General features: G+C 45.0%; 2 protein-coding genes across 2 annotated transcripts; both read left to right on the top strand.

Moving 5' to 3' along the window:
• Positions 1 to 358: 358 nt before the first annotated feature.
• Positions 359 to 1,426, top strand: LOC131687679 (uncharacterized). Its single transcript, XM_058971775.1, has one exon. It carries the CDS (start codon positions 359 to 361, stop codon positions 1,424 to 1,426), a length of 1,068 nt encoding a protein of 355 aa, XP_058827758.1.
• A 2,098-nt stretch (positions 1,427 to 3,524) lies between these two features.
• On the top strand, positions 3,525 to 5,756 carry LOC131687678 (uncharacterized). The gene is made up of 2 exons (XM_058971774.1): positions 3,525 to 4,041; positions 4,429 to 5,756. Exons 1-2 carry the CDS (start codon positions 3,525 to 3,527, stop codon positions 5,754 to 5,756), a joined length of 1,845 nt encoding a protein of 614 aa, XP_058827757.1.
• The last annotated feature ends 9,137 nt before the right edge of the window (positions 5,757 to 14,893 follow it).

Genomic DNA, 14,893 nt, shown 5'->3' with positions numbered 1-14,893 from the left:
TTTAAATTGCAATTTAAATAGACTTCGAAAACGAACAGGTCATTAAGGTTAGTAGTCCAACCTAGCTTATTTGATTACCGTGAATCTCTAATACTATTATAGTTAAATGCTAGGACACAGACTGATTACTGTACGGGTACGATTTAAACAGCTCTGTACGGCAGCGAAAACATTAACAGTAAGAATTTGTATTTATACCCCAAAACTTAATCCTAACACAAGATTATCCTCCATGCAGGAATTTATAATCCAACCTTGATTCACAACGAATAAAGAAGATTCATAGATTTGCTAGTTTTCACTGCTGTCCGGCAACATCTTATAAATTCTGTTACGAGAATTGCTTCATGGAGGAAGGATGCCATCCAGGAAAGCCAAATCCGGATCCAGCAAGAAGACGGCCGATAAGGTCACCCCAGGTGGTGACGCGGCAGTTGACGGTCACAACGTCCAAGCGACTACGACTGAGCTGCAGAAGGACGAAACGAACGCTAAGGATTCGGCGATTAAAGTGTTTGTCCATCCTCCCCCTAGCGAACAGGTAAATGATCAAGTTACCAATGAATCCAACCGGCCGGGAGTAAATCCTAAGGAAAAGGATACAGCCGATAAAAACAAAACGAACGTAGTCAAACGTAATCCGTTCCTCCGCATACGAAAGAATCGGGTCGGTCATTGTCAAGTGTGTGATGAGCGTGATAATAGTCGAATGGTTCAGTGTGACGGTTGCAATGAGTGGTATCATTTCTCGTGTGTAGAAGTGTCAGAAGGGATTGCTGACGTGAGCTGGATCTGCATGAACTGCGAACACGCAAAGGATCTAACCCCTTCCCCTCTGCATACCACCAACGTAAGCAGTACAACATCCACTGTACGGTCAAAGAGCAAGGCAAGCAGCATCGGAAGTCAGGCCAAACGGAGACAAGCTTTGGAACTACAATGGTTAGAGGAGGAAAAGGAGTTGGAACGACGATATTTAGAACTCAAGTACAAGATTCTGTTAGAGGGCGGTAGCGACTGCTCGTCGATTGTTAGTGAGCCCCAATCAGTATCAATTTCGAAGGTGAAGAAATGGATAGACGACATGGATGGATACGGCGAGAAGGTTGACTGCGGATCTGAACCCGAGGGACTAGAGAAACGTCCACCGAGGAACTCGACTGCGTCTGTAGAGCACCAGGCTCCGGTTCCAGATCAGCAGCGTGCGACCCAAGTTAATATCCAACTCCGACGACCCCCACAACGTGTTTCCGGCCAACAAGAGACTCGGCCAATCTTCGGCAGCTCCCATATGCGACAATCAGTCGCTCTTGCACCGGAGGCTGGATCATGGGCCGAAGCGAACGCGTTTGTACCAGGTCAACGTTCCACCCACGACCATCCCTCCCAGCGTATGGGCTTAGTGACGACACGGCATGTGTGTTGAATCGAAGTCAAATCGCCGCACGCCAGGCATTTTCGAAGGATCTGCCGGACTTCAGCGGTAATCCGGAAGATTGGCCGCTGTTCTTCTCGATGTTTAACTCGTCGACTTAGATGTGCGGATTCTCCAATGAGGAAAATATGTTACGGTTGCGTAAGTGCTTGAAAGGAAGAGCATTGGAAGCAGTAAGATGTCGCCTGCTCCACCCATCGAACGTTGCGGGAGTCCTTTCAACTCTCAAGATGCTCTATGGACGACCAGAAGCAATCGTGCAGGCGGTTATCAAGAAGATACGATCATTGCCGTTGCCGAGCATCGAGAAGTTGGAGACAGTGGTGAACTTCGCACTGACAGTTGAGAATTTGGTCGCTACCATTCAAGCGTGTGAGGTTAGCGACTTCGTCTACAATGCATCGCTCCGATACGAGTTAGTAGGGAGGTTGCCACCAACGTTGAAGCTGAGCTGGGCCAGGTTCTCAAGAAATAACCCTACACCGAACCTATTGGATTTCAGTACGTGGCTGTACGAGACAGCAGAGGATGCAAGTGCGGTCGTAGATACCGTATACAGCGATCAACGGTTTCGCGGTACTAAGCGGGATGGTTTCTTGAATGTTCACTCGGAAATAGACTCTAAGGATTCGAAAACAGCCAACTCTCCACAGAAACCAATCATCGTTGACATCAAGAAGTGCGTGGCGAGCAAAGGGGATTGTACGATGCTGGCCAAATGCTAACAGTTCGTGGCCTTAAGCTACGATTCGAAGTGGGCGACAGTAAGAACTTACAAACTTTGTCGTAAATGCCTGCGTAAGCACAACGGGTCATGTAAACAAGAAAAACCATGCGGAACGAACGGCTGTACATATCTGCACCATCCTCTGCTTCACGGTTACGAAAATCCTCGATCTGGTGAATCTCCTACAGCAGCCGCCGTTTTCGAGAAAAGCTACAACGTGCACCAAGTGCAGTCGGAGATCTTGTTCAGAGTAGTTCCGGTCACTTTATACGGTCCATCGAAGGCAATTCGAACCTACGCATTCCTGGACGACGGCTCAGAACTCACGCTTCTAGAACAGAGTTTAGCAGACGAGCTCGGGTTGAAGGGACCAAAGAATCCACTGTGCCTGAAGTGGACAGGCGAAACCACCAAGATCGAAAACAAGTCACAAAACGTTAGTCTTCAAATCTCCAGCGTAACGAACCCGATCAAAAGGTATGACCTATCCAGTGTACGAACGATTGGAAGCTTGCAGATCCGACCACAGACACTCCTTACCGCGGAGTTGAAGCAGAGATACCAGCACCTCATGGGACTACCGATTGAGTCGTATAACGAGGCCAATCCGCGAATCCTAATCGGTCTGGATAATGCCAGTCTCGGATATGCAATGAAGAGTCGCGAAGGACAGTTAAATGAGCCGATTGCAATCAAAACACGTCTCGGCTGGATTGTTTTCGGCAGTTGTGTGGGAGACAAGAATACAGGGCACTACGTAAACTATCATGCGCTACAGATTTACCAGTGCAACAGAGAGACCGGTGAAGATCTTCACGAACTCGTCAAAGGTTATTTTGCCCTCGACAGCTTGGGCATCTCTAAGCAAAGTAAACTACTTCTGTCACACGAGGACCAACGAGCACAGTCAATGCTGGAATCACTCACTCGGCCCGTAGACAGCCGTTTCGAATCCGGGCTTCTATGGAAGTACGATTCGGTCCGACTTCCGGATAGTGCAGCGATGGCACTGCGAAGATGGCGATGCCTAGATAACCGCATGAAGAAGGATCCACTTCTGGCGGGCGAATTGAACGCGAAAATCCAGGATCATATCAACAAAGGCTACATTCGCAAGTTGTCCGCGGAAGAGCTGGAAGTAAACCGCCCACGAGTTTGGTACGTTTCGATATTTCCAATCGTCAATCCGAACAAGCCGGGCAAAACGAGACTCGTATGGGATGCAACTGGCACCGCCTTTGGAGTTTCACTCAACTCAGTTCTGTTAAAAGGCCCAGACCAACTGACATCTCTTCTATCTGTTCTGATCCAGTTCCGGGAGCGGTATGCGGCGACATCCGTGAGATGTACCACCAAGTAAGGATGCGGGAGGACGACCAACATTGCCAACGCTTCTTCTGGAAGGCCTGCGAGACAGATATCGACCCTAGCGTCTACGTAGTGCAGGTTATGACGTTCGGCGCATGCTGCTCGCCGAGTACGGCACAAAACGTAAAAAATTACAATGCAAAGAGATTCGAACAAGAACACCCAGAAGCAGTTCACGCAATCGTAAAGCAACACTACGTTGACGATATGCTTCTGAGTGTGGAATCTGAGGAGGAAGCAATACAAGTGGTTCGAGAAGTACAGACAGTGCACAGGTCAGCAGGCTTCGAAATGCGGAACTGGATCTCCAACTCACCCAGAGTTGTGGCAGCTATGAGCGAAACAGGCTCCGATGAGAAAAGCCTCAGTATCGGCGACAAACACGTGTCAGAACGGGTTCTCGGAATGTGGTGGAACACCTCAACAGACTGCTTCACATATAAAATGTCACCGCGGTACGAGCAACTACTGATCAGTGGGCAGCGACGACCGACAAAACGCGAAGCGCTTCGTACACTAATGATGATATTCGATCCCTTAGGACTCATAGCACACTTCCTAATGCAACTAAAATCCTTGCTGCAAGAAATCTGGAGAACTTCAGTCGGCTGGGATGACCCCATCGACGAGTCGTTGTTTCAAAAGTGGTTGGTATGGCTGACAGTGTTACCGCAGGTATCGTCTATCGAAATACCTTGATGCTACCGAACACTCACATCCGCGACGGACGGAACGGTGGTATAACTGCACACGTTCGTCGACGCAAGCGAGAACGGTTTCGCAGCTGCAGTGTATTTGCGTTTTCAGGAAGGAGAAACCATCGAATGCAGACTGGCCGGAGCAAAGACGAGAGTCGCGCCGTTAAAGTTTCTCTCCATTCCGAAGTCCGAACTGTAAGCCGCTGTGATAGGCGTGAGATTAGCGGGAACCATTGCCAAATCGCTATCCGTCAAAATCAATCAACGTTTCTTCTGGACTGACTCCAGAGATATCCTCTGCTGGCTCAACTCGGATCACCGTCGGTATAGCCAATTCGTGGCCTTCCGTGTTAGCGAGATCCTGGAAACGACGAACGTCAACGAATGGCAGTGGGTGCCAACGAAGCTGAACGTGGCAGACGAGGGAACCAAATGGACACGAGCTCCAGATATGACTACCTCTAGTCGATGGTTTTGCGGTCCCAATTTTCTCTGGCAACCGAACGAAGCATGGCCTGTTTCCCCGCACCCATTTGGATCGACTAAAGAGGAGTTGCGGCCTCATCTTCTGCTTCATACCATGCCGTTGGACCCAGTGGTTCAGCCACATGATTTCTCGGGATGGTCTTCTCTACTGCGCCGAATGGCTTATGTGACCCGTTTCGTGGACAACCTGAGGCAAGCTAAGATGAAAAAACCAAGGCGGGGTGGCTCTCTGACTCGTGACGAGGTAAGAAAAGCGGAAAATTACCTGTTTCGTCTTGCACAGCGCAGTGCGTATCCCGATGAGATAGCAGTCCTGAATGAACCCTTATCAACCACCCAGCAACGCAAGTTTATAAAAAACAACAGTTCGCTAAGTAAGATGTGCGCCTTTCTTGACAAGAACGGCGTTCTAAGGGCCCGCGGCCGAACCCAAGAATGTAAATTCACAGATTACGACGCCGCTAATCCGGTTATTCTTCCACGGAATCACCACATCACTAGGCTTATCGTGTCCAATGCACACAAGCAGTTTAACCACCAGAACCATGAGACGATCATCAACGAGCTTCGCCAGCGATTCCGCAGTCCACGTCAGAAGGCAACGTACCGTGCGATCCGGAAGGAGTGCCAACAGTGTAAAAATAACCAGGCTGCCTCGCAACCACCTGCGATGACTGATCTACCACTCGCTCGCCTGGCTGCCTTTGCTCGACCATTTACGTACATGGGGATAGACTATTTTGGCCCAATGACGGTATCCGTCGGACGACGCACAGAGAAACGTTGGGGGGTACTGGCAACATGTCTTACCATTCGTGCCGTACACTTAGAACTCGCTCACACACTGACGACAGATTCCTATATGATGGCTATACGCAACATCTTTGCTAGAAGGGGAGTTCCGGCAGTGATCTACAGCGACCATGGCACAAACTTCCAGGGCGCCAGTAAGGAGCTACAGCTAGCGCTACAGGAACTCGACGACGACCGGCTGATGCGGGAGTTCACTACGGCGGAAGAATGCTCTTCAGGAAGACCCTAACTGCATTCCGGGGGGAGTGTTAATAGCGCCATACAGTTCAGCGAGCCCCTCGGCGCCCATACAGCAAATCAACATCAACAAACCGCGCCCTTCGACTTCTCGAGGGATTGGCACGAATATCGGTCACGGACAAGACAGTCAGATAGGAAGAAAAAAAAAAGTCAAGTCATTCGGTAAAAAGTAGCGTAAGCTAGAACACATTTTCACAATTGTTATAAATTAACCCAATTCTCAAGTTAAATAATTGTTCCCATTTCTAACTAAATCTACCCTAACTGTACTATGGTAAGTTTAATTATATTAGATGTTTATAAATACCTAAAATTGAACATAACAGGAATTAAAGCTACGGTACGGACAGAGTTAGTGCGGGTAGGAAACAGTACGGATACAAGTGATACGGAGAAACAGTACGGATCGAAGACTGTGCGAACAATACCATTAGGAGCACATTTAAATTACAATTTAAATAGACTTCGAAACCGAACAGGTCATTAAGGTTAGTAGTCCAACCTAGCTTATTTGATTACCGTGAATCTCTAATACTATTATACTTAAATGCTAGGACACAGACTGATTACTGTACGGGTACGATTTAGACAGCTCTGTACGGCAGCGAAAACATTAACAGTAAGAATTTGTATTTATACCCTAAAACTTAATCCTAACACAAGATTATCCTCCATGCAGGAATTTATAATCCAACCTTGATTCACAACGAATAAAGAAGATTCATAGATTTGCTAGTTTTCACTGCTGTCCGGCGGTCTACTCGGTCTAATCCCCAGCGTTGGATCTAGCCTACTCACAAACTACTCGGTAGAGTGTTGAGGTCGGTCCCGCGATTCCGGTAAAGCCTGACGTCCGATTCGCTGGAGCCCCGACGACCCGAACCCAGTGCTACTTCGCGCACTATTCAACCGCTACTGATTTTTTTATTGATCCGACTTCCGGTTCCTGAGTTACGGGTAGAAGAGTATGATCACACAGCAAGTTCCCGCATAAACTGGTACCACCATGATGTCCAAATTATGCAATACATATTAAAATGTATGCAACATTACTTGGATTCACGTTTCAAGATCATTATTGACCCATCGAAGTCGCTTTGACCACATTGGCCACATACGACGGCTCTTAATGCCCCCGGCGATCTTGTGAAGTCACTAGTTTAATATCATACCTATTTCTCAGCGAGTTCTTTACCGATTTTTACAAACTTAATTTCAAATGACACCGTTCCCATTGACTGTTGTTGAATTTCTAGTTGATCCGGATGGATTTTTTCCAAAATGACCACAGTTGCTTGGATTTGTAGTTCTAGGTCATTAACATTCATTCAAAGTCTCTTTGACCACATTGGCCACTATTGACGATTCCAGAAGCCCCGGCGGAAATATCCAAATTCAGAATAACAGCTGCATCGATTTCTCAATGATGACCGATTTGACTTAGTCTCAAATGAACGGTGTTGCGTTCTCGAAAACTGTTTTTAAATTTTATTTCGATAGAACTTCCGGTTCCAGGGTTACGAGTTGAGGAGTGTGATCACAGAGAAAACTCCTATTCAAACCGATACCGCGATGAATGCAAAAAGGATTTCTTTTTGCTAAAATAGGAGTCTGACGGCCCATTGATATCATGTTGGCCACATTGATCACCATAGACGGTTCTGGAAGTCCCCGGAAAAATGGCCATCTTTCAAAATTAAAAAAGTCACTTCAGTTTCTCCGAGATGGTATGAAAGGTATATTATATATAGATTGCTTAGAAATTTCTAACGTTTCGGTTATAAAGCAAAAACTATCACGCGTCAGATTATAGTTACTACCCGCTCAAGGCTAGCTGCCAGACGGCTGCCTCACGCCTGCCAGCGGGCGAAAAATGGCTGGTAGATATGCTGGTGTATGGCTGCCTCGCGGCTGCCAAATATACACCTCAAACGATACAACCGTTTCTACCAGGATTTCGCCCATCAGTTTTGAGGGAGACAGGCCGGCCAGCCGTCTGCTGTACTTATGGCAGCCAGAGTGACCAGAACCGATAGTGAATCGGTTCTTTGCGCTTCTTATTCTTTGTTTGTATTTGTTTTGGTTGTCAGATAAGATTTTCGAAAAAGAAAGAATATGTTTTCATCGGATTCAGCTATTAGTAAATTAATTTTATTTATGCATCACATGTGTATAAAACTTAAAAAATACTTAGCAGCGCTACTCCTGATGTGTCAATCCATCGAAATTGACATATAGTGTGGAACTCGATTGGTGTATAGTGATACAAATATACATTTCACATAAACCCTACAAGACGTTCTCATATTTTTGACCTCTGTACTTGTCAGGGCTATATTTATCCTGTACAACCAAACCATTCCAACGGCAAACCGGTAGCAGTGCCTAAATAAACAGCTAGTCGTCATTCAGGATGACCGCATTTCATTGTCCTTTGTAACGTAAATTCACATCCTATTCCGTACATTATAGTCCAGGTGATTGTGGATTCCAGCATCGTAGGATCGGGTGAAGCGTTCGATGATAGGCAAACTATAATTAAAAAAACACGATATAATATAATTTAGAATAATTCAAACATGTTGATTAGAATCAAACATTGGAGAGCTTGTCCTGTGTTGGATCACGCTTACAACTTGCGTGTTTGTTGTAATGTTTGTTCCTTGATAATATCGAGTGTACGGCTGTCACGAACCTGATGAGCAATATATCGACGCTGACACACTTGAAATAAAAAAAAGTATTTCGTTAGCTTAATCAGCGTGAGTTTAATGTGGTATTCATGTAAATATATTTTGAAATGGGGAGTGGTGGGGGAGTATAGGAGGATCATTAGTGTGAGGGGAGAATGCGTGGGGGGGATTTAGTGGGATATTAGCTTAGAAACTTGGGGAGTTTTCGGGGGCATCAAGAGCCGTCATAGGTGGCCAATGTGGTAAAAACTGCTTTGATTGGTCATTAACGATCTAGACCCGCAAATCCAAATAATGTTGAAACTATTTGAATATGTGTTACATCACTCACAAAAGTGTTGCTGTGTGACCGTAGTCTTTAACCCGTAACTCCGGAACTGAAAGTCGTATAAGTTTCATGGGTACCTCCATTCAAATAAAAAAATTTATCCGGCTTATATGGGAATTTCTTATGTCGCCGGACGATTCTAGATTTCCAGAACCATATAACCGAAACGTTAGAAATTTCTAAGCAATCTGTATATAATATACCTTTCATACCATCTCGGAGAAACTGATGTGAGTTTTTTAATTTTGAAAGATGGCCATTTTTCCGGGGACTTCCAGAACCGTCTATGGTGATCAATGTGGCCAACATGATATCAATGGGTCGTCAGACTCCTATTTTAGCAAAAAGAAATTCTTTTGCATTCATCGCGGTATCGGTTTGAATAGAAGTTTTCTCTGTGATCACACTCCCCAACTCGTAACCCCGGAACCGGAAGTCGGATCGAAATAAAATTTAAAAACAGTTTTCGAGAACGCAACACCGTTCATTTGAGACTAAGTCAAATCGGTCATCATTGAGAAATCGATGTAGCTGTTATTCTGAATTTGGATATTTCCGCCGGGGCTTCTGGAACCGTCAATAGTGGCCAATGTGAATGAATGTTAATGACCTAGAACTACAAATCCAAGCTGTTGTGGTCACATTTTGGAAAAAATCCATCCGGATCAACTAGAAATTCAACAACAGTCAATGGGAACGGTGTCATTTGAAATTAAGTTTGTAAAAATCGGTAAAGAACTCGCTGAGAAATAGGTATGATATTAACCTAGTGACTTCTCAAAATCGCCGGGGGCATTAAGAGCCGTCGTATGTGGCCAATGTGGTCAAAGCGACTTCGATGGGTCAATAATAATCTTGAAACGTGAATCCAAGTAATGTTGCATACATTTTAATATGCATTGCATAATTTGGACATCATGGTGGTACCAGTTTATGCGAGAACTTGCTGTGTGATCATACTCTTCTACCCGTAACTCAGGTACCGGAAGTCGGATCAATAAAAAAAAATCAGTAGCGGTTGAATAGTGCGCGAAGTAGCACTGGGTTCGGGTCGTCGGGGCGCCAGCGAATCGGACGTCAGGCATCACCGGAATCGCGGGACCGACCTCAACACTCTACCGAGTAGTTTGTGAGTAGGCTAGATCCAAAGCTGGGGATTAGACCGAGTAGACCGCGTCGAATAGCTAGCAATGGGTCATTGGGGAGCCATTGAACCGGAAGCTACACTACACTCGGAATCGTTGGATGGACCGCTGCACCTACTGGCTGGCCCGTTGAGTAAGCTAGGTCCATCGCAACGGACTAGATCATGTAGATCGAGACGAAGCGGGGAGGAAAATAGCTCATGGAAATGAACATCGGTTTTGGAAGATATCTGCCACCGGGGAATTTCGCTGCCGTGGACTATCCGACAGAATCGTGACGGGAATGGGAGCTAATTGGCTCACGGAACGAACACCGGTAGCGAGAGCATTTCCGTTGCCGGAGAACTCTCAGTCGGAGTAGGATAAAACGCGAGTCGATCGCGATAAAGCTTGGAGCAAAATGGCTCAAGGAAGCGGGTATTGGGGGAGAAATTCCTCTGTCGGGGAACTATCGATCGGAGTAGATCGTGATAAGGCCGGGAGCTGAAAGACGTACGGAAATAGGAGCCACATGGCTCAGGGAATCGGCATCTAAACGGCTAACGAGAGCTAAATGGCGACGTAATAGATGCAGACAAGAAGCAAGAGAAGAGTCGAGAGTTAAATCAAAGCTCAAAAATCGAGCCATTTCATGAACCAAGTGAGGCTCCGAGAGCAGAAGTACGAGGTGCGACGAATACACAACGAGGACCCCCCCCCCCCCCCCCCGTTATCGGAAGGGTTTATCGTCAGAACCACTTACTACAATTGCAACGACAGGCAACGTCGCGCACTAAAACACTGGGCCAATTGCAGCGCTGAGACGTTCACTTTATTACCGGAATGTTATCATGTTTGCAAAATCGGGGGTGTAGGTGCCGTGAATGGTTGCGAAGGCTCAAGCATTTGTATGTTAACGGGTTTGTCACGTGTATGTGACTTCGTGTGTATAATTTCTATTTTATAATCATGTGGCGTGTATTCTTGAATGCTCGCGCGCGGACCGTAAATCTGACGCTTAATTCTTATGGTAGATGGTAGAAGAGCGTCAGTTTTCCCATATCACTAGTTTCCGGTCATGTCGCTATGGAACGTGTTGTCTAGTGAATATGAACGTCATTTTTTTATTAGTCCAACTGAAGGCATGAGTCTAGGCTTCTAGGACCGACTTCAAGAAGTGACCATTTCATGATCACGCAAGTGGTGGGTTAATGCTTGAGATTGCGTTTGTAAGTTAAAAGGGCTTATAATTTAACAATAATAACATGCACAATGGAACAATTAGTCAGCTTGAACTGAGATTTGGCAACTCTTCCATCCGCGCGCTATTTACATCGGATCACCCCCAGCGGTAGCAGTGATCAAACGCAGCACTTATCGCAGCGCATTATCAACAATCAACATGCTTGATTGCTACTGCTGTTCTTTACGGCCCGACGTTCGACGGGGATGACGTCATTCATAGAAGCGTATTGTGCTGGGTGCTCAAATCTGTCGTACGAGACGCTATAGGCGCGATGTTACTTGTCTTGCAAACGAGCAACAACTGATTCAAACAGGCACACGGCACATTTATTTATAACTTTTCGTGTTCGTTTGAATCACTAAGCTGCTCCCTATTGACGGCTCTGCCGGGGATAGATTGACTGCTGTATGGGAGCTTTCACGTTTTCGAGATCCGTTCATTTTTGCCTGTTTTTCAATAGTGTGCTGAAAAACAAGCAAAAAAACAAACAATAAAGCATAGTTTCAGTTAATTCCGAATTGTTTGGTGATAACCAGACGGAAATCCGTTCATGAATAACAAAGTTATTAGCGTTCAAAATAGTGACGCAAAAACGTAACATCGTTTGATTATAGATTTTAGAATGACACCCTGCCCCAGATAAGTCAGTAAGACATTTTCAATGTCAAAAGGTCCATTAAACGTAATACCTACTGAACAATTAAGACCACCATTATGGCACGTAAAAAGCTGAATAGGCCAGTTTTGCATCCATTTCCTGACCCAATTGACACAAATACTCAGACGAACACATACACAGATAGACAGACAACTAGCACATAACAATTGTACACTAGTACTAAGAACTACAATTATTACAAACGACAACTAAAAGGTTTCTTCTTTTGTATTTATTAAATCAATTTAATTATTAAATAATTTAATTAGCCTGTGCAAATGACGGAATCGACCGATAAATCGACACGCAATGCCCTGCTGCGAGCCGTGCCAACAAACACTGCCATTAAGCTGTTGAACAATGTTTGCAAACAGAGCCACAGAAAAAGGCAATCTACGGTGACCCGCCAGCGCGCAAAGGCTAGTGGCTGAGCGTTGGTATGGGCTGGCGCAGAGTATGAGAAAATACCAGTCTTCCCGAATGAATATCGAACATTATGTTCGCTCTAGTTTTGTGCTCATCTTATAGTCACATTTCGTGTGCAAACTCGAACGCGCTAATGCGTACCAACACATGAGCACATGTTTGTCTGCACTACCGAACTCCATGTACGTACGCGGTGTTCGTACACACAGGTTCTTGATACTAGTTTTCTCTTTCTCTCACTCATCATCACTAGCATTGACTTATTCTGTTTTGTGGTTGCCTTTCTTGTGTACGCACACGGTGTACATACACGGTGTTTATACCTAAGTTAACACATCGTTCGCGTGGGTTCGGTGTTCGATGCGAACCTGTACACAAAGGCAAGGCATGTTTAAGGTTGAACGCGTGCACGAAATTTTGTGCACGGGTGCAAACTTGTCGATGTTCTTGGGAAGCCTGAAAAATACAAAACATAAAAATGACACACAAGTCCTTTTCGTCTCCTTGATGCGCCACTATCGAGGAGAAATGCAATAACCATCTTAAAGCTATTATCTGTCAAAGGGTTCTGCAGTACTGATGCACGCAATATGCTTGATGAAGTTTGCAATACCGTCAACCTCAACCTAGGAGAGGGTAAAATAATAAACTTTGTGTTCTAAAAATTTTCAAGAGAATTGTTCCTAGTACATTGTTAGTTATTTATCAGTGTGCAATCGGGCTTTCTCAGCAACCTATTTTTACAACCTATGTGCATTAAAATGTGCACCTACCGTCTCACCGTTGCACTTGACAGTGTGTGCAGTGCTTTATGGTCACACCTATACCAGCGCCCCCGCCTTCCCATGAGCGTTTTGGTGGTTCAGAAGCTATCCGTCCATGTTACTCAGGGATACATTGCTCCTATACACATCCATACATTCAGGCATACATAGGGGCTTGCATTCATACATACATAAATACATACATACTATTTGGCACAAGTTTGGGACGTGTAACGTCGTGTCATCTAATCTGTGTAATCCTATGGAAAATCATCTTACCATCACCTTGGGGTCTACGTCATATTGGCAAATTTCGCATTGAATCCGCTTCTGTCTCTTCCCAATTTCCTTTTTGTCTCCTAGGTCTGAAGCGGATCAATGGACTGTTAATTGATACGGTAAACATATTAGCAGTATTAGTACTTACTCGCATATACTTTTTCGTACAATGGTGCTATTTCATCTCTATCTTACAACAGAATCCGAACTTCCCTGTTCTAGTCAATATACGTATTCATTGCATTATGGACCAGACAAACCCTCAATTTTTTCTATTATTATTATCCTAAGTAGCTAGACGAGTGAAGACATTTTAGGGTTCCACAATAAGAATCTCGGCTCATAAAGGACATAAGAATTATTTATCCACTATACACCATAAAGTTTGCTCGAACCGAATGTCAGCCTGGTTCGACTCGAAAAGACCACACCGACACGAAAGGGTTGCTTATCATTTTTGAGAGCCGGTGTGCTTAGTCGAGTTAAAAATCATAAGAACAAGTACTGAATAATTAACTATCTCTTAAGTGTCCGTCCTGCACTCCTTTCCTGAACTAGCTTCATACTCACGGTCAAAAAAGTCGACAACTAGTAGGATCCACATGTCCCCCACCCAAACGAATTGATCAACTTGCAAGTAGGAGCACTTATCTACCTACCAGCCAAGAAGACTTCCGAACCAATGAGAATGGACTATGCCAGTTGAAGGCCACAGGCCCAGCACCATCTCGTACAGTTGCTGAAATTAAGAGTTTTGTTAGTGCTACTTACAGATTTCATTTCAATGGTAGTAAGTGTCTAATTCCCTCTTGTTAAACTCGCTTACCGCTGCTCATCTCTTCCGGCATTTCGACGCCATCGGTCGACCGGCTTATAGAAGAGATCTCTTTTATCTAATCCTCAATTTCCGTTGGAACTCTGTAACCGTCGTTACAAGTCCTGATGATTTTTATGTGCATTTTCGTATTTTTTAAACTGTTGTGTTTCTTAATGTAAATGTTGGTAGGGTTAGTATTAAAATAAATAAATAAATAAAATATAAAATGTAAATAGTAGGGACAAATACACAACACAGATAATTGTATATAAAAACATTGGGCTGGAATGTGTTATACGGAGAGGTAATACACCCCTGAAGGGGTGGTAATAGGTTACGCCTAGAAGGAAGGTGGAAATTGTGGGTGGCGGTGGTAAGGGAAGAGGAAATCGAAGGAACCCGCCATTGGTCATTAGTACCGCGGCGTTCGTGTGATTCAGAAGTGAGTTGAAGAACATTAAAAAGTGTGAGGCTAGTTAAAATTTATTCAGCAGTTCATTCAGGACCTTTTTTGTAACCGATTGAATTCCTCACTGCACACGTTTCGGCCTAGGCAGAGGAATCTTTTTTTTACAATGGAGAAGACCTTTACGTCCTAGCCCAGTACACGTGCTATTGGTAGGGTCCAATCTACCACACGGGGTGCACTGGGGGCGTTTCGGGCTCGAATGGTGACGCTGCCATTAATACCGACTAAACTCCATTGGGCTCCGCCATCATTCCTCCCAGGAACTACCTCTCGGTATTACTTCTGGGGGGATGGCTGTACTAAATGTACTCATTCACTCTCA

The sequence above is a fragment of the Topomyia yanbarensis genome, chromosome 3 (assembly GCF_030247195.1).
Source record: "Topomyia yanbarensis strain Yona2022 chromosome 3, ASM3024719v1, whole genome shotgun sequence".
Classification (NCBI taxonomy): domain Eukaryota; kingdom Metazoa; phylum Arthropoda; class Insecta; order Diptera; family Culicidae; genus Topomyia; species Topomyia yanbarensis.
The sequence above is the reverse complement of the archived record's forward strand: the minus strand, read 5'-3'. Positions and strand labels throughout refer to the sequence as shown.